At 46.6% G+C, this 19,931-nt stretch overlaps 1 protein-coding gene across 2 annotated transcripts in view; it reads left to right on the top strand.

Annotated features, from left to right (window-relative positions):
- lcat (lecithin-cholesterol acyltransferase) overlaps nucleotides 1-17,825 on the top strand; it is a 32,216-nt gene extending 14,391 nt beyond the window's left edge. For both annotated transcript variants that reach the window (XM_038806889.1, XM_038806890.1), the window contains exons 4-6: nucleotides 98-193; nucleotides 577-801; nucleotides 16,848-17,825. In XM_038806889.1, coding sequence (XP_038662817.1) covers nucleotides 98-193; nucleotides 577-801; nucleotides 16,848-17,392 — 866 coding nt within the window. In that variant the 3' untranslated portion in view covers nucleotides 17,393-17,825. The remainder of the gene's footprint in view (nucleotides 1-97; nucleotides 194-576; nucleotides 802-16,847) is intronic.
- Nucleotides 17,826-19,931: the final 2,106 nt, after the last annotated feature.

The following is a 19,931-nucleotide window of genomic DNA, read 5'->3' as shown; positions in this document are numbered from 1 at the left end:
CCAATATTATGGCCCAGTTCGTGGGGCCCATTTGGTAACCAAGTCAGCCATGTTGAACAGTTTACTCGGTGTAAAAACTGGAATTTTGCTTTGACAGGGTACATGCACACGTTGGTGCAATTCTTGGTGAACGCAGGCTATATTCGTGATGAGACTGTGCGAGCTGCCCCATATGACTGGAGAGTGGCAGCATGTGAGTACAGATAACGGACACCTCTTCAAGCTACGACTTTTCTGACCAAAAATACTAACCACGTGAAAAATATTACCACTGAAATCTGAACGTAGACTTCTGCGGCAGTTCAGCACATAACGTGACGGCACAAAAGGAAGCCATTCAACCCATCATGTCTGTGTTAACTCATTGAATCAGCTATTTAATGAATCCCACACCCCATTCTTTGCCCAAAGACGTGCAATCTTTTCCTGTGCATAGCAGTATAGCTGTGAGTAGGAACACACAGGGTGAAGAGCCATGAACATACACTCCATCTTTTTTACGCCCTCACAGTACACTCACTGCTCATGTGCAAAGCTGTTGCCGATCGTAACACTTGGCTCCATTTTGATTGACAGATGAGCAAGAAGAGTATTTTGACAAATTGAAGGAACTAATCGAGGAAATGCACAGGGCCTACAGCAAGCCCGTTTACCTGCTGGGGCACAGCATGGGGAATCTGTACATCTTGTACTTCCTGAGGAGGCAGCCCCAGGAATGGAAAGACAAATTCATTCATGGATTCATATCACTCGGAGCTCCATGGGGCGGGACAGTTAAATCTCTCGCTGTGCTTGCTTCAGGTAATGATTATTTATGTGTGTATATTTATTCTCCTATTATTGTCCCATGGAACGTTGGGAACTGTAAATGAAGTTATAAAAGCTGACAAATTGTCTCTGTCATCGTGTATTTGGAAAGCTTGTGGTAAAGTTCTGAAAATCTGGTGCCATTTTTGAAAGAATTGTGATTTTAGATCACAATTTTCACGACCATATGTCCCAAAGTGCTTGATGCTCATTTGTTCATGGGATATGGACCTCACTGGCTAGGCCAGTTTATTGCACATCACTGACTGCCCTTGGGAAGGTGATAGTGCTACATTTTCTTGAACTGCCACTGTTCATGTGTTGTAGGAACATCCACAGTGCTGTTAGGGAGTTCCAGGATTTTGACCCAGCGATAGTGAAAGAACAGTGATATATTTCCAAATAAGTCTGGTGTATGACTTGGAGGTGTACATACAGGTGCAGGTTTTCTCATGTATCTGCTACCCTTGTCCTTCAAAGTGGTAGAGTTTGTGCATTTGGAAGGTGCTGTTGAAGGATCCTTGTTGAGTTACTGCAATACATCCAATAGATGCACTACTGCCACAGTCTTGGGGCTGCTTTAGCACAGTGGGCTAAATAGCTGGCTTTTAAAGCAGACCAGAGCAAGCTAGCAGCACGGGTTCAATTCCTGTACCAGCCTCCCTGAACAGGCGCCAGAATGTGGTGTCTAGGGGCTTTTCACAGTAACTTCATTTGAAGCCTACTTGTGACAATAAGCGATTTTCATTTCATTTTCACAGTCCACTGATGGTGGAGGACTGGACGTTTAAAGTGGTAGATGGGGTGCCAGTAAAAGGGGTTGCTTTGTCCTGGATGGTGTTGAGCTTCTTGAGTGTTGTTGGAGCTGCACTCATCCAGGCAAATGCCTGATAATCATTGGGCTGGATTCTCCATTCCCCGACGCCAATTTCGCAATAGGTCATCGGGCGGAGAATCCCTTTTGACTTTGAAATCTGGGGTGGCACCTGTTTGACGCAGGTTTCGTATGCTTCGCCACATCCAAACCGGCATCATGTGGCGTGCGGCGCACGCCGTTGGGACGGCCTCAGCGTGTCACCTAAAGGCCCTCCCCCCCGATGGGCCGAGTTCACAACGGCGCGGATCACCCATGGTCTCAGCCGTGCGGGAACCTGGTGTGGCGGCTGCGGCCTACGTCCAACACCGTCACAGTCGGGCGGGAGCCGTGCTGCTGGCTGGGAGGGGGCTTCTGCAGGAGCGGGGTGACTGGTGGGGGGTGGCGATGGGGTGGCCAGGGGGGCACTATCTGGCAGGTCGCATCCGCGCACGGCTGCCGCCATGTTTTACGGCACGACTGTTGCAGATCGTAGTCATGTACATGCGCGACCACGGACCCGGTCATTCTCCAGCCATTTATTTCATGGGGGCTGGGTGTTTTACCTGGTCGCAGGATCGGTGAGGGGGTGCCGCCAATTTTGTCCACGTAAAACGCCACAGATCCTCTGCACTGAGCCTCAGAATCGCATAATCAGGCCCACTATCTTTTAACATCAATGATATTGCACAGATTCTATAATGCACACCAGGTTAATGCCAGTTTTACCGCCTGCCCCTTCCCCTTGCCACTGCCCACCTCATGCAGTAAATTGAAGATCTGTCCCTGTTGTCTTTCGCACTTCAGACAGGCAGGAATTATGTGTACGCACGGCAGGCATTTGACAAACTAATCTCACAAATCAAATTTATACAAAATCAGATAGAATATAGAGACTTACAAAGTAGAGACAACCAGGATTTATATCCATACAGCTCACTAATCCTCTCACCTCCATCCTTCTCCATCAGTTACAACAGATTTGTGTAATGAGAGAGTGTGTTGTGAACTGGTCTAGTAAATTCACCTAGTCCAGTCTAATGCTGCCTCTTGGTAACTGGGGTTATTAATTTCCCTTAGACAGGGAAAATCTTGAGCAGTCTGTGTGAGTTGTGTGGATCTCTTTTGATTGTAGATCCTCCAGAATGAAACAAATATCAAACAATGCACATTTTCCTTTGGGCGGCTTGGGGCGAGGGAAAAACAAATGGACGGGAGGAGTCAGGTTTTCAATAACGTTGCAGATCCGCCATCCCTGTTTTTCATCCCTGTTCGAAACAGAAGTTTCGAAGCAACTTTTTGCAACATTGTTTACTTTCTGTGTCCCTCCCACGGACTCTGTTGAAATCCAGAACTTTTTTTATGTTTAACTAACTTTGAACTTGGTCTGTTTCCTGACATTCAGGGAATTCACCTCGCTATATTTGTCCCTAGCTGAGAGCAGTGCAAAAATAAAATAAAATGTTCCAACTCAGTAGAAACTTTCAACTTTAGTATCTCAGTGAAGTGAGCTTAAATCCTTTTATCTTTCAAGGGGAGTTATCATGTAAATGAATAGCATTGGTTTCAAACAAAATATACTTTAGTATTACTCTCACTGAAGGAACACTTTATCTGTGCTCTGAATAGCAAAGTTATAACCATTGTTGAAAAGAGAGACATATTGCTGAAGCTTTTCATCTTGCACTCATCAGGACAAACTCAAGAATGACAAATTTCAAACGATCACAACAATTTATACTACAGGAGCAAAGGATGCTGATTGGTTGATAAGTTGCCATGGAGAAAGCAACAAGCAACTATAGGCACCCCAAGCTCCTGGGTAATTCAAAAGAGGCACAAAGCCTGGACATATTCTTTTTGTTTGCTCAGAACGAGTCCCTGTGTATGAGTGTGTGCCACTTCCAGCAAGCATAAATGAGCCACATTGCAAGTTCAACTGATTATCTGAATTTGGTTTTAGTGTAGCTATTATTGAGGGCAGCACGGTGGCCTAGTGGTTAGCACAACCGCCTCACGGCGCTGAGGTCCCAGGTTCGATTCCGGCTCTGGGTCACTGTCCGTGTGGAGTTTGCACATTCTCCCCGTGTCTGCGTGGGTTTCGCCCCCACAACCCAAAAATGTGCAGAGTAGGTAGATTGGCCACGCTAAATTGCCCCTTAATTGGAAAAAATAATTGGGTAATCTAAATTTTTTTTAAAGTGTAGCTATTATTGCACTCAGGATTGATCAGCAAGTACTTCCCAGTTATGGACTGATATCTAGCAGTTGCCATTTTGTTTCAGGTTTTTCAGGTGTAGGCTGGTTGAGAGCGGTCTGTACTCTGCTTATTACAAATATCCAAAAGAACATGCTGTTTGATTTGATCAGCCAATCTTTGGGATGTATGGCCTGCACACTTGGCACTGCTCCAGCATTGAAATTTATATACAATGTCGCTCACTTGTATGTTGGCAGAACATCTTTTTGGACTGACGATAGCATCCTGTTAGTTCACATAGCCACTGGATATTGGCAGCATTAAACAACTTTCTGAAACTGTTAAAATGTTTGAAATACTTTATCTTCCCAGTGTAATTTGAGGCAGATCTGCCACTTGTCTGATATTGTGAGTCTGCATGATACACAATGAACAATGATCTGATCAGGATAGTCAACGTACTGCAGGATAGCTTTCTCCATGACAACACCTCAGCCAATCATAGTCAACTTGCCATCCAATTGGCAACCTTTTCTCCTATGATATAAATTGTGATTGTTTGAAATTTGATATTCTTGTGTTTATCCTGATGAGTGCAAGATGAAAAACTTTGGCAACATGGTCTCTCTTTTCAAAAATCTTCAAGTTCTGTATTACCAAGTGAAAATTATAAACCTGCTTATAAAGGATCCATTCATAATTGTCGAAGAAATTATAAGTCAGCACTTCGAGTTTTCGCCAAAGGTCCTTTAATTAAACACAAAGTTCGTGGGGGGGTTGGAGAGACCACAGTCATTCCAATTGTCCCTGCTTTACAGAGGTAAAGGTAGGCAATTTATATGATACAGTAAGCAATATCTAGGACAGAAAGCATTATTTAGATTAGCAAGAGACAGAAAACTGAGCAGGCCGGAGTAGATTTTAATAACAGGCCTTGGGTTCCTTGCCTAAGAAAAATAATAATTATATGTTGTTAGCAAAACAATGTGCAGCTGTACGCTTGTTTACATTGTATGACCTTCTGACTACTTCATCCAGACCTCTTGACTGAAATAACGCTAAATATCCATCATGCTTTGCCAAGTGCCTATTTCCATGAAATATGGGCAAGCAGCTGGTTAAAATGAATACAGAGTATTAAGGCAGCTAATCCGCCAACAAAAGTCCCTTCTACAATTCCATCCTTGTTGATCTTATGGTCAACACATTGTTAGTACATGACAGTGTCCTCAGCAGCAAAGGGTGGGTTACAATGTAAGGGGAATGGACGTATAGAACATAGAACATAGAACAGTACAGCACAGAACAGGCCCTTCAGCCCTCAATGTTGTGCCGAGCCATGATCACCCTACTCAAACCCACGTATCCACCCTATACCCGTAACCCAACAACCTCCCCCTTAACCTTACTTTTTTATTAGGACACTACGGGCAATTTAGCATGGCCAATCCACCTAACCTGCACATCTTTGGACTGTGGGAGGAAACCGGAGCACCCGGAGGAAACCCACGCACACAGGGGGAGGACATGCAGACTCCACACAGACAGTGACCCAGCCGGGAATTGAACCTGGGACCCTGGAGCTGTGAAGCATTGATGCTAACCACCATGCTACCCTGCTGCCCCTCTATGACAGGCACCTGATTGTTAAGTTGCTGGTACTACGGAGACAATGACATACTCGCTCCCATGCCCTGACAACATCCCGAGCAACATTTAAACAGTAACCATACGACAATCAGGATTACAACGATGATTAGAATCCAAATCACAATCCTCTGTCCTAATGTTCCCAACCACCCAAAGCCAAAGTCCCATCCCCTATCCGCATGCAAGCGTGCTACCTCTCTGGGAATGTGATCCACCAGGTTATCAATTTTCTCTGCGTTATCAGGGACGTATGTGCAGCTGTCACTGCCAATCAGGGCACAAGTGCCTCCCTTTCCAGCTAACAAGAAATCAAGGGCCATCCTATTCTGCACGGCAACCGCTCTTATAGCAACCATCTCAGTTTCTATCTGGTTAACAGCTTCTGCAGTGTCATTAGCTACCTGCTCAAGGATGACTCGTAATTTGTGTAGTTAGTATGCATTAGTGACTATTCCTAATGGTGGTATCATTATTCCCAGCATTTGTGCTGATGTCATAATACTTTGTGTCGTCCAGTGATGGGGATGGTCCTGCAATTGCTGAACATGATGTACATAAGGGATGACATATCCCCAATAGCAGGAGCCTTCCCAATTTTCTGGTAAACACGGGTACGCCTTACGTCCACAGATAAAATACATGCCGTTATATGCGGTCAGATTTCCTTTACTATCAGTCATCATTCGTCTAATCAGATTCCCTCCCCATGGGTCTCCACTAGTTCGATTTTCAACCACTGACCAGTCAAAGATGAATAGTCCTTTAACTGTAAGGCGGAGCACAGGGGGTTGCCAATTCAAGGTCTGGTCACACTGACTCGTGCCTACTGGTTAGTTCCCATATGTTTTATGTTTCCTAAAGCATATGCTACCCTTTGGGACTCCAGTATAATTGGGAAGGATCAAACAGGGCAGCTGGCGTGTCACATTAAATCTAGGCCACCACCATCCTTTAAACCAATTCATATTGTATTCAGCTGATCTCCAATCTGACATATCCTGTGTATCTTCACCATGCCCTGTATCATTCCGTCTCAGGGCCCACTCTGCTATCTCGTTACTGGTGAATGGGATGGGTCGCACGGGGATGCCCTCCCCCGAGCATCTGGGAATTTGCGTTAAAACGCAACAACTGGATTTATTTACCCTCTCGGCGTATGAGTGGGACATATATATCAAGGTGTTAGTGTTCAGTTTCCCCTCTACATGATGTTGGATTAATATGATAATATAAAAACATCAACGCCATCATTCTCTTCAGGTCAGCGTTTCGCTAGTACTCTCAATGTTCCGTATGATGTAGTTTACACCGAGTTGCGTGGATCCAATCTGGCTTTTTTTTTTACTTTAACGGCTGTTCGGGTTGTTAGCAGCACTTGGTAGGGTCCATTCCACCTAGGAGAAAAAGAATCTTTGTTTAGTGCTTTCACATGTACTTGATCTCCAGGTTTAAAGGGTGTGTATTTCCCTCTTTTGGATGCAACTGAGCTTGTCTCACCTTTTCATGTTAATTTTTTTTCCAGCAGTTTCACACATGGCCTGGGCATATTTTAGTGATGCCTCAGCTGCCCATATTAAGGCTACTGTCGCTGGGGTTATTGGGGGTTTAGTTCCAGTTGTCATGGGACGTTTCATTAATCTCTCACGGGGTTAAACCCGTATTTCTCTGATCTCTCAGGGCATACATTACTATGGGTATGGCATCTGGCCATAGCAGCCCATTTTGTTGACACACTTTTGTTACTGCAGTTTTAATTATTCCATCCGCCCTTTCCACCATTCCTGAGGATTGTGGCTGATATGGGATATGCAATTTCCAATCAAATCCCATGGCTTCTGTTAGGGCTTTGGTCAATTTGGTAGTGAAATGAGTTCCCCTGTCACTGTTAATACCCATTGGTATCCCAAACCTAAGCATTATTTCCTTTAACAGAATATTTACCACTGTTCTAGCATCATCTCTTTTGGTTGGAAAAGCCTCTACCCACCGGGAAAACATGTCCACTATAGCTGATTGTTCCTTTGACAAATCATACATGTGCGGGCTACTTTTTCAATTGTTACCGTAATACCTCGAGCACACCATTGTTGACATATGGCATGTGTCATTCCTCCTTTGCCCACATGAGCCTGCCCATGGGCAAGGTGACATAGTGGCAAAAACAGACGTCTGGGGCATACTGCGCGGGTATCTGGGTGGATCCAGATTTGATGATTGTCTTGATAGCAACCCACTTTTAGCCAAGAGCGATGCTCCTGTAGGGAGGCTTGCTCCTGTGCCTGTTTTAACTTTGGTTCTGTTATGGTGGACGGAAGTTCAACTGCAGCAGCTTGCAGTTGTGGCTGCAGTTTGAGAGCCACTTCCTTAGCTATTTTATCAGCAAATCTATTGCCGCATGAGACTTCATCGTCTGCGGTATGCAAGCGTCAAGGCCGGGCGCTCGGAATTCAAGCACCGCTGCTCCTAGCCCCCGGGGGGGGGGGGGGGGGGGGGGGGGGGGGGGGGGATAGGGGGCGAGGAGCGGCCTCCGATGCCGGAGTTAAATACACCGGGTTTCACTCCGGCGTCGGCTGTTTGTCTCCCTTTGGGAGAATTGCGCCCCCCTTGCCTACTACTCAGTCGCCCTATGTGCTGTGGTAAAGGGTCAGTCGCCCTATGTGCTGTGGTAAAGGGTATGCCAAGTTGCTTAAGAGCAGTAGCAGCCACAGCGGCCACAGTAGAAACGGCGAGCGGCGATTCTCCGAGCGGCCTGTCGCAAAACGCGACACGCCATTTTGTGGGGGGTGGTAGAATCGCGGGGGTGCCAGGGCGGCGTGGCGTTATTCGCCCAGCCCTCCCGCGATTCTCCCACCCGGCGTGCGGAGAATCGCGCCAGGGGTCCTTTCCCTCCTCAATGCTCTTGCACCAGGACCCCTGTTGCAAATCACCCTGCTTCATTCACATAAAGAGTAAAGGGCTTGATGAAGTTACAAAGTCCCAAGGCAGGGGCGCTAATCATGGCTTGTTTCAAGTTACAAAATGCTTGCTCCCTCTCTGGGAATAGTGTAGGTGGGCTTTAGAGTGGTTTCACAGGTCGGCGCAACATCGAGGGCCGAAGGGCCTGTACTGCGCTGTAATGTTCTATGTTCTATGGGGTCCAGGTAACAACCGAAGAGGCATCCTGTAGGGTAGCCTTGTGCAGTACTGCGTTCATCTCTCTATAGTCCGGTGTCCACTGCCTACAATAGCCCACCATGCTGAGGAAGGTGAGGGTTTCCTTTTTCATGCGTGGAGTTGGAACCCTTGCTACACTTTCAGACCCAAGCCTCCGCTGTCCTTGCTGCAGCTGAAATCCCAAATACTGAACTGTTTCCTGACAGAATTGCAGCTTGTCCATTGAGACCCTATGCCCTCTTTCTGCCAGATGTGATAGTAACAAAAGGGTATTCTGTTGACAAACTAGCCCTCCCTCTGAAGCTATCAATAAATCATCATCGTATTGAGGGAATGTTGAGCCTGCAGACAACTGCCACTCGTCCAAGTCTCTTTTAATACTATTGATTCCGATATGTAAAGGCAAATAGATATTGACTTTCCGGGTGCAATAGTATGGAGAAAAAGGCTGAGAAAGTATCCTCTGTTGGTGGTTTAGAAGACAAAATGACGTTTGTGTCCGGCACCAATGGAGCAATAGTGATAACAATTTTATTGATGGCTCTAAGATCTTGCACAAACTACCACTCGTTGGGTCTTCCTACCTTTGGAATGGGGAGTATAGGGGTGTTACAGGGACTTTGTGTTCTCTTCAGCACCCCTTGTTGTAACAGTGCATTGATCACTCCCTCTCTGGGGTCCCTTTTTCTACTTCCAGTGCCAACATGTATAGTTTTAAGCAGGGCAGGGCAACGTTCTTCTGTAACTGCACCCTATACGCTGGGGCAGAATGTACTTTTCCAACATGATTTTTATGCTGGGCCCATAAATGTGGCAGTACCTGGGCCAGGACTAAAGGGAGTAAATGATGGCTGTTTCGGGGAAGTTGTTATTTTTCAAATGTAGCGGGCCATTGCTCCTCTTTCCAGGTCACTTTGCCCTCCTGTTTGCCATCAAACTCTATCAGGCAATTTCCTCTGTCTATTTCAACATCAATCTGTTGTATTACTTTTTTTTCCTCTGGCCTCTTTCATCAGTTCTCCTATTTGCTTTGCCTTAGCGAGCTGTCTTCCGGCCAATGTTAAATGGGGTTCTGAAGTTAAACCCATCCTAAAGAGGTCCAACTGACTATGGGTCAACTGTACTAACATTCCTAATCCCACAGCACCGAAAAATAAAAATGGGGTGACATGCAATGTTGTCTGCTTTTCTAGGTGACATTGTGCTTGTAAATTGTATGCCTGCTCATCCTCACGAGCATACCAAGCCATGCAATGGCTCACTATATTCTCTCGTTTGGGCTCTATCAGGTGTTTTAATAGTTGTGCCCAAGGGTCATTAACCTTTTGTAAGACTTCCTGCAGTTTAAAAAAAAATTTTTAACAGTGGTACTGTAAGGGTTAGCGTTCAGTTGCCAGCATACAACACAGACACAGAGCGATCGGGCACAGGCTCAGAAGTTATTAAATTTTACAGCTGGTGAGCTCGTATTTGAGTAGTTCTATAAACATTCCATCATCAATGCAATGTATTACCGCTCCTAATTTGCAGAGTGTCTGCCTGCCTAATAGGGGAAGGTGAAGCTAGGTGGGGTACATCCTTTCTGGGGGTTAAATGCTTCTTAGCCCCTTGCATGATAGCTTCTTTCCCTCTATTTGCTAACCAGTGTTCGAGGGACACAGTTCCTTCATTCAAATGATTATCATTATTGGGAACCCAGCCCCCATTTATGCCAGGTGGGACTGGAATCCCATCCTTCAAAGCTGGCCAAGATGCACCATAAGAGTATTTTAGAAGCAGCAAAACATCCCCTGGGAGGGGGGCTATAAATACCACACATTTAAATCAATTTCCAATGATTGATTTTATAGGCATTAGCTATTCTTAGAGACTGTGGGCGCGATTCTCCGCTCCCCACACCGGGTGGGAGAATCGCGGGTGGCCCCCCCGACTAATTTCACGACCCCCTGGCGCCTCCCGCGATTCTCCCGCTCCCCCGCTCGGAAGAATCGGCGCTCGCCGTTTTTCACGGCGGCCGCCGATTCTCCGTCCCGGATGGGCCGAGCGGCCTGCCGTTCGCGACCGTTTCACGACGGCGGCAACCACACCTGGTTGCTGCCATCGTGAAATCGGCGTGAGATGCCCGTTTTGGGGCTTGTAGGGGGCCTGGTGTGGAATGAGCACCACGACTGTGCTCGGGAGGGGACAGGCCCGCGATCGGTGCCCACCGATCGTTGGGCCGGCGTCTCAATCGGACGCACTATTTCCCCTCCGCCTCCCCGCAAGATCAAGCCGCCACGTCTTGCGGGGCGGCAGAGGGGAAAGACAGCCACCGCGCATGCGCGGGTTCGAGCTGTCAGCCGTCGTGACGTCAGCCGAGCATGCGCGGGTTGGAGCCGGCTAACCTGCGTATGCGCAGCTGACGTCACATAGACACCGCCATCGTGTCACTCTCGGCGCGCCGCCCGGCGGCCGAGAGTTACAGAGCGCCGCTCCTAGCCCCGCAGGGAGGGGAGAATATATTTTTCTTTGTCAATTCAGAAAAGGTCAACTGTCTGCTGAAATGGTTAATGTGTCCTGCAGAACCTTAGGGGGTGGAGAACTTGTAATGATGCCATTTACGTCTTTTAACGTAATCTAAAAATTTATTCATATTCAATTACTTTTATTCGTAAAGGCACTTTCTTTCTTTTAAACTGATATTAATTTCCAATGTTTCAGTGCATTAGAGAAATCTCAACAGAAATCACTTAAGTTATTATCTCGGACTCACAATGACTGACGATAAAAAATACAACCCAGTTAGCACTTCTTGCTTTGACTAAAATTAATTGGTTAAACAAAACACACAGATTCTCACAGCTCACAAATATCACAGTTAACCGTTAGCCTTATCTCACGGCGACAGACAAATCTGAATTCCCTTTCGATAGGAATCCATCTGTTTCGCTTGTATTCTAATCTTCTATTTACTTTTACTCCCCTGTTTTTTTTTGTTTTGAGAGGGGGTCAGCTTCATTCGATTCCTATGCGGAATATATAGGCTTTCCTACCTCAATCCGTTGTTTTACAATTGTTTCTTTTCATTTTCTTACTCATTTTGACTCCCTTATTTGTCTTCTTTAAGGAGTTAACTTTCTTTCTTGCTGTCTGATGCGTTGAATTCAGACTCATAATTTTCCATCTGAAAAGTACATGATGTCAGTTCAGCGATTTGAAGACTCGTCCCAAAACAAGAGCGAACCTTCAGCCACCCAAAGTGAATAGGAAGATTAGCAAACTGGTGGCGCTCAATGCTCATTAAGCATCCAATACTTCTAAAATATTGGCAGATACAAAAGAGTCACTCATCTTCCAGAACTTTCTCTGAGAAGGGATTTCATGGGGTGGAGGTGGATCTAGGAGTGGTTTGTGGCATGTTGTGGGGGACCTTGATGTAGAAGTTATTAATAGGGACACATAAGAATGTGTCACAGGGGCATAGGAGCAGGAATAGGCCATTCAGCCCATCAAGCCTGCTTCACCATTGGACACAATCATGGCTGATTATCCATCTCCATGCCTTTTTCCCATATTTTCCAAATATTCCTTTGCCAATTGTCTTTAGAAATCTTTCAATCTCTGCTTTAAACATATTCAGTGACTCTGGGTAGAGAATTCCAAGGATTCACAACCCTCTGAGTAAAATGATTTCTCCTCATCTCGGTCCTAAATGGCTTCCCCGTTATTTTGACATTGTGTCCCCTGGTTCTAGACTCCCCAACCAGGAGAACATCTTATCTGACATCTACTCTGTCTATTCCTTTAAGTATTTGGTACATATAAATGACATCACTTCTCATTCACTGAAATTCTAGAGAATGCAGGGCTTGTTCCTCCAATCCTTCTTCATGGGATAGTCCTGCCATCTCAAGAACATATCTGGTGAACCTCTGTTACACTCCCTCTGTGGCAATAGAATATTTTCCGAGATAAAGGGACCAGACTTCACTATTCCTGTTCTCAGATCCTATTGCAATAAAGGCTAACATAACATTAGTCTTCTTAATTGCTTGTTGCACCTGCATGTTAGCTCTCAGTGACTTATTGACAAGGACACCCAGGACCCTTAGTACATCTACACTTTCTAAACGCTTAGCATTTAAGAAATACTCTGCACATCTGTTCGTCCCACTAAAGTGGATAACCTCACATTCTTCCAGATTGTATTCCATCTGCCACGTTGTTGCCCATGCACCAAGTCTGCCCAAATCCCCTCAAAGCCACTTTGCATCTTCCTCACAACACATGGGCTTTATGTCATCCATGAACTTGGAAATATTCTATTTGGCCCCCACATCCAAATCATTGGGGCCCAAGTACTGATCATTGTGATACCCTTATTGTCACACAGTTTATTCCTACTGTCTGTTTTCTGCGTGTCAACCAAATTAGGGTTAACCCAATCCAGAATTCATGCCAGGATATTACTTCCTATCTCATCTGCTTTAACTTGACCAACCTTCTGTGGTGAACTTTATTAAAAGCCTTCTGAAAATCAAAGTATAAAACATCCACCAACTCCTCTTTATCAATTGAGTTAGTAACATCCGCAAAAAACTAACAGGTTCATCGCACATGATTTCCCAGTCATAAATCCATGTTGATTGTGCCCAGTCAGATCATTATTATTATCCAAGTTTATCCATTTATCACATCCATTGGAACAGATTCTAGCATTTTCCCTGCTACTGACGTTTTCTCTCTCTCTCCCTTGTTAAATAATGGTTTGACATTTGCACCTTCCAATCTGCAGGAACTGTTCCAGAATCTATAGAATTTTGGATGATGATCACCAATATATCCATTACCTCCATAGCTATCTCTTTCAACACTCTAGGATACAGAAAATCAGGTCCTGTGAACTTATCAACCTTCAATCCCATTATTTACACCAACACAACCTTCTTGCGAAAACAAATTTACTTCAATTCCTAATTCTCCCACATCCCTTGGATCCCTAATTCCGGGAGATTTCCTGTACCTTCCTCGGTGACAACAGACAAAAACTAATCATTTAGCTTCTCAGCCATTTTTCTATTCCCCATTGTAAATGGACTGTGATGGACCCACATTTGTCTTAGCCAAAACTTTCCTTTTTACATACCTATAGAAGCTTTTGCAGTTCAGTTTTATATTTTCTGCTAGTTTACATTCACATTCTATTCTCAGTTTCTTGGCCCTCTTTTGCTGTAATCTAAAATGCACCATATCCACAGATGTGCAACTATTTCTGGCAACATCATAGCCCTTTTTAAAAAAATCTTAATACAACCCTTTAACTTCTTTTGTTAGTCACGGTTGACTTACCTTTCTCTTTAGGTTTTTGTGCCTTGAGGGAATGTGTTGTTGCTGTAAACCATGTAATTATTCTTTAAAGACAGTCCATTGGCTTTGTAACGTCATACCTATTAATGTATTTTCCCAATCTACTTCAGCTAAATTTCCCCTCATACTTTCATAACTTTCTTTGTTCAAAATTAACACCCAGCTTCAGATTGAACCATTTCACTTTCAAATGTCTCAGCCAGGAATTTTACCATCTCTATCTGCTATGGGCAGGAAATCTCACAAGAGCCGAAGAACAAGATTCGGGCCGACAAAATCTTACGAAGTGATTGTCCTCCCACCCACCGCCAGTGATGTAATTGGTTCCTGCCTTGCATGTGGGTTTGCCCGCTGTATCGTCCCTCCACATTCGGATATCCTCCCAAACAGAGTGAAGGGGGCAGTACTGGGGACAGTGCCGGGACGTTGCTGAGGGGGGGGGGTTCCTTTGGGGAGGTCCCTGCGTGTGTAGGAGGGGGGTTTTCTGTGTCCATGGGCTCACCATGTGCGTGGGTGGGGTGGGAGTTCTCTGAATGCATTGGGGGGGGGGGGGGGGGGGAGGTCTCCAAGCCTGTGGGGCGATGGATTTATGTTTCTAATTTTAGTTCTGTTAGATCGGGGCATCCTTTTAAAGGGCGGCCCGATTTATGGAAGGCCGATTTTGCCAGCAGGGCAGGCTCTGAAACAACATGTGACCTGCATCCAGCATTTGTTTTTCAAAGTGTTTTTAAACATTTTGGGGAAAGCCGACAGCATAGCTGAAGGGCTCCACACCGCTTTTCCCACCTGAGACAACATTTTGGGGGGGAAAATGGAAAATTCCGCCCAACGTAAAATTCTATCCTATTATTGTTGCTCACCCCTAAAGGTTATTTTACAACGAGATTATAAATGAACTCTTTCTCATTACATAATTCTGGGTCTAAAATAGTCTGTTCTCTAGTCAGTTCTTCAACGTACAATCCCGAACACAATCTGTAAATATATTCTCCACAGCCCAAGTGCTTGTTAGATTTACTCAATTTGAAGTCACCCACGATGCTACATGCTTCTTTAATCACACGATTAATACCATGCCCCTCACTATCATTACTGTTTGATAGCTATAAACAGCTCCTACCAATGTTTGTTACCCATTGCCGTTTCTTAGCTCCACCCAAACAGATTCCACATTTTGTTTTCCAATCTGACATCCTCTCTTACTAACATACTTGATGTAATCTCTTATAATCAGTGCGCCATCACCCCTTTTCCTTTTTGCCAGTCCTTCCTAAATGTAGAATGTGCTTTAATGCCAGATCATTACAGTATAAACCTAAGGTTAGCATGATGAAATAGCATTCTGTGGTCAGGCTAAGTCTCGATACTGTGTTCAGTGATCATTATCAAGGCACAGTGGAAAGAGTTGAATATACTTCAGAAAGAACCATGTGGCTGATCCCCATCAGCAGAGGCAGCCTGAGAAAGCTCAGCCCAAACAGGAAACAAATGAGAAGATAATATATGGATATAAGGAGTGGGATTTTCTGCGCAACCCACCGCGTGTTAATCTGCATCCTAACAGTAGGATGCAAATCAGTTCCACACCAGCCTCCACTAGGGTTCCCAGTCTGCCATGTCAGGCAAGTTGGAATTTCACACCAGTGTAAAACCAATTTTGGGGCCTTCTGCTGAATTCTCCCCCCCTGCCCACCAATGAACACGCCACAGGGGGCATGGAAGAATTCCACCCATACTTACAAACAAACTTGGTCAGAGAGAAGAACTTGCTTTTATAAGAAGCGTTTCACATTCTTTGACATCCCAGAGTGCTTCACTAAAAATTTTGAACAGTAGCTTATTTTATTTTGGCTGCGAATTTCCATGTAGCCAGACTCCCACAACAGGAAGTTAGATAGATAAATAGTTAATCTGGTTATCAGCGGTGAATGTTGACTGGGTGCAGTTCCAGCTGCCCTTTGAACAGTGTATTCAGTCCTTTTGCATCCACCTGAACATTGGCAACCAGGCCTCAGCTTATCATCTCATTTTGCTGACAAGTGCAAGCATCACTTTGTACATATTGTACATGCAGATGGATTTATGGTTTTTTATTATGTGTTTATGAGATGTGAGTATTGTTGGCTAGGTCAGCATTTATCATCCATCTCTAATTGCCCTGGAGAAGATGGTGGTGAACCGTCACTGTAAACTGCTGCAACCCATATTGTGCTGTTAGGGAAGGATTTCCAGGATTTTGCCAGTGAAGGAACGACAATATAATTCCAAATCAGGATGTTGAGTGGCTTGGAGGAGAACTTACAAGTGGTGGCATTCCAATGCATAATCTGCCCTTGTCCTTCTCGACAGTAGATGTCAGGAGTTAGGAAGCTGCTGGAGGGGGTCTTGGTGAGTGAATTCAGTGCATCTTGTATTTAGTACACACTGTGCATCAGTGGTGGAGAGAGTATGTAAGATGGTGGATGGAGGGGCGATCAAGTGGGCTGCTTAATCCTGGATGATGTCAAGCTTCTTGTGTACTGTCCCAGGTTCGATTCCCACTTGGGTCGCTGTGTCGAGTCTGCACGTTCCCCTGTGTCAGTGTGGATTTCCTCCGGTTGCTCCGGTTTCCTCCCACAAGTTCCAAAAGACATGCTTATTAGGTAATTTCGACATTCTGAATTCTCCCTCTGTGTACTCGAACAGGCACCGCAGTGTGGAAACTAGGAGCTTTTCACAGGAGCTTCATCGCAGTGTTGATATAAGCCTACTTGTGACACTAAAAAAAATTATTATTATCGTTAAAAGAGAATGGAGATTTCACATTTATGTTTTTCTTACTTCAATTCTTCTTTCCAGGGGACAACTATGGCCTTGCTCTTGACCTCCTGAAGATACGGGAGCAACAACGGACGACAACAACCAACCATTGGCTACTTCCTACCAGAAGGGCCTGGCCAGCAGACCATGTCTTTGTTTCCACACCAAGTTACAACTACACATACAATGACTATAGGAAGTTTTTCACTGACATAGGACATGAAGATGGCTGGTTCAAGTGGCAACACAGCAGGGATTTTCTGACTGACTTGCCTCCACCAGGGGTGGATGTATACTGCATGTACGGTGCAAACATCCCAACGCCAATGACTTATATATATGATGAAGGTTTTCCTTCCAGCCAGCCAGTACAGATTGTCTATGGTGACGGTGACAACACCGTGTGCATGAAAAGCTTGTCTCTGTGCAGAGAATGGAAGGACCAGCAACAGCATAACGTCCATCTTGTGGAACTTCCTGGCAAACACCATTTTGACACGATTTATGACGTCGAAGCTTTAGAGATCATTCAAGATATTTTGCTAGGAAACTATTCCGAACACCAAGTCAATTCCAGAAACTAGATGGGATTTGCTCAGTGATTAAGGTGCCCCTGATTCAGCGCACAGACCTTTAGATTTCCAACCTATGCCTTTAAACAAGAATGGGCTTCTCTGAGAGGGTTCAAAGACATCGATAGGACATTTTTATTGTAATAACAATGTCTGTTGTGAGATACACTACCATCTTTGGTAGAGTTCTGAACTTACAAGCTACAAATTACTTATGACCATACCCAGTTAAATGGGGTTTTTACATGACTTGGCCAGACTGGGTAACTGTTGTCATTTCTTAGACAAACCAGTAGAGGACATACTTTGAAAAAAAAACATCTAGTACAGGGAGTAAGCTGATGTCAGTTGTGTGTGGAAAAGGAACAATAAATGTCTAAACGTGCAACATTAAAATGTTTTTAAATGTTTAACATTGCAGATTAAACCATTTTTAAAGAAAATATTTTAATTGTTATATTTTATGAAATATTTGACGCGTAAAAGTTGAAGCTGCTGAAGTGAAGGGAATATCCCCATGCTGGCATACAACTGTCATTTAAAACTGTGGCATTCTTTTATCGTGGGTCCACACAGCGCCGGCCCTAGGGTTGCTGGCGCCCCGGGCAAGCTGAACTTCGGCGCCCTTTGGGGGGGGGGGGCCGAGGGGGGGCGGGGCGGGGGGGGCGGACCCGAGGGCGGGGCGGGGAGGCGGACCCGAGGGCGGGGCGGGGGTGGCGGACCCGCCCGAGGGCGGGGCGGGGGGGGGGGGACCCGAGGGCGGGGCGGGGGGGCGGACCCGAGGGGGGTGACCGGGGGGGCGGGGGGAGCGGACCGAGCCGGGGGGGGGGGGGGCGGACCGAGGGGGAGGGTGGCCACCGCGCATGCGCTGGTTGGCACCGGCCCAACTGCGCATGCGCGGGACCCGAGTCTCTGGCGCCCCCTAGCACATGGCGCCCCGGGCGACTGCCCGTGTTGCCGGTGCCTTGAGCCGGCCCTGGGTCCACACTAGAATCGTAAACTCAAAGGGCCAGATTCATCGTTCCTGAGACTAGGGGCGTGATTCTCTGCTCCCACGCCGGGTGGGAGAATCACAGGAGGGCCGCTCTGGCACCGCCCGCGATTCTCCCACCCCCCCCAAAATGGCGTGTCACGTTTTGCGACACGCCGCTCGGAGAATCGCGGGCCGCCGTTTTTCACGGCAGCCTGCGATTCTCCGACCCGGATGGGCCGAGCGGCCTGCCGTTCCCGACCGGTTCACGCTGGCAGCAACCACACCTGGTCGCTGCCGGCGTGAACATGGCGCCAATACCTGGTTTGTGGCTTGTGGGGGGCGGAGAAGGGAGTGAGCACCACGACCGTGCTCGGGAGGGGCCTGGCCCGCGATCGGTGCCCACCAATCGTCGGTCCGGCGTCTCAAAGTGACGCACTCTTTCCTCTCCGCCACCCCCCAAGATCAAGCCGCCACGTCTTGCGGGGAAGCAGAGGGGAAGACGGCAACCGCGCATGCGCAGGTTTGAGCCGTCATCTGTTGTGACGTCAGCCATGCATGCGCGGGTTGGAGCCGGCCAACCTGCGCATGTATGGCAGACGTCATTAGGCGCGCCGGCCGCATCATTCTCGGCGCGCCGGGCCCTGACGCCAGTGACAAGGCCCGCGGCCTGAGATTTACGGCACGGCCCTACTAGCCCCCCGGGGGGGGGGGGGGAGAATAGGGGGCCAGGAGCGGCCTCCGACGCCGTCGTGAACCTCTCCGGGTTTCACAACAGCGTCAGGCCTTGCGGAGAATTCCGCCCTATGTGTTGACACCGGAGCAGGATTTGCGGAGTTCAACAACAGCAAAACTGGCGCTGCACCTGGACCAATTCAGCGACGGCTGAGGGGCAAGCACCAGCACCATATGGAACACGATCGATTCCAATCGGAAATGGTGTAGGATTTACCGGTTCGGGGTTGACATGCGAGAGGCTGACAAGCTGCAGCCGCATATTATCACTCCCCTACCCACACACACTCATCTCATACGGGCACTCACACCGTCCGTGGCGCTCAGTTCACAGTGGGGAGTCAGTGGCATCGTTGTCTGGCAGGTTGCAGCAATGGTGTTCCGTGCCCATCCACCCTGACCCCACGGCCCACCTCCTGCTCCCACCAACACCCCCCCTCTTAACTGAGCCAAAATATCTGCCCACTATACCACTTGAAACAGCGATTTCGGTCGGTGGTCAGTATTTTCACTGATCAATATCCCCCACCCCCCCCCCCACGCTACTACCCCCAGCAGAAACGCAGATCCCACTGTGAAAATGGTTTGCCCAATTTAAATCTCATTGCCTACTGGTGTTGCACGTTTTGCTATGAGTGTAAAACGCGTTTATTGGGGTGTATTAACTTCCAAGTGCTTAACACCACTAGGCTCTGTTCTATGTATTTATTCAGCTCAGGAGTCGCCAGGTGCCGTATAGACACCGTCACGAGTATTCCAAGGTCAAGTTCAAAGTAATAAAGACGATACACCGATTAGTAAGGTCCAAACGATCAATATTTATTATACAATTATAATAAATACTCA

This window comes from Scyliorhinus canicula, chromosome 9 (assembly GCF_902713615.1).
Source record: "Scyliorhinus canicula chromosome 9, sScyCan1.1, whole genome shotgun sequence".
In the NCBI taxonomy this organism is placed as follows: domain Eukaryota; kingdom Metazoa; phylum Chordata; class Chondrichthyes; order Carcharhiniformes; family Scyliorhinidae; genus Scyliorhinus; species Scyliorhinus canicula.
Note: the sequence above shows the minus strand (reverse complement) of the source record. Positions and strands in the feature narration are given on the sequence as shown.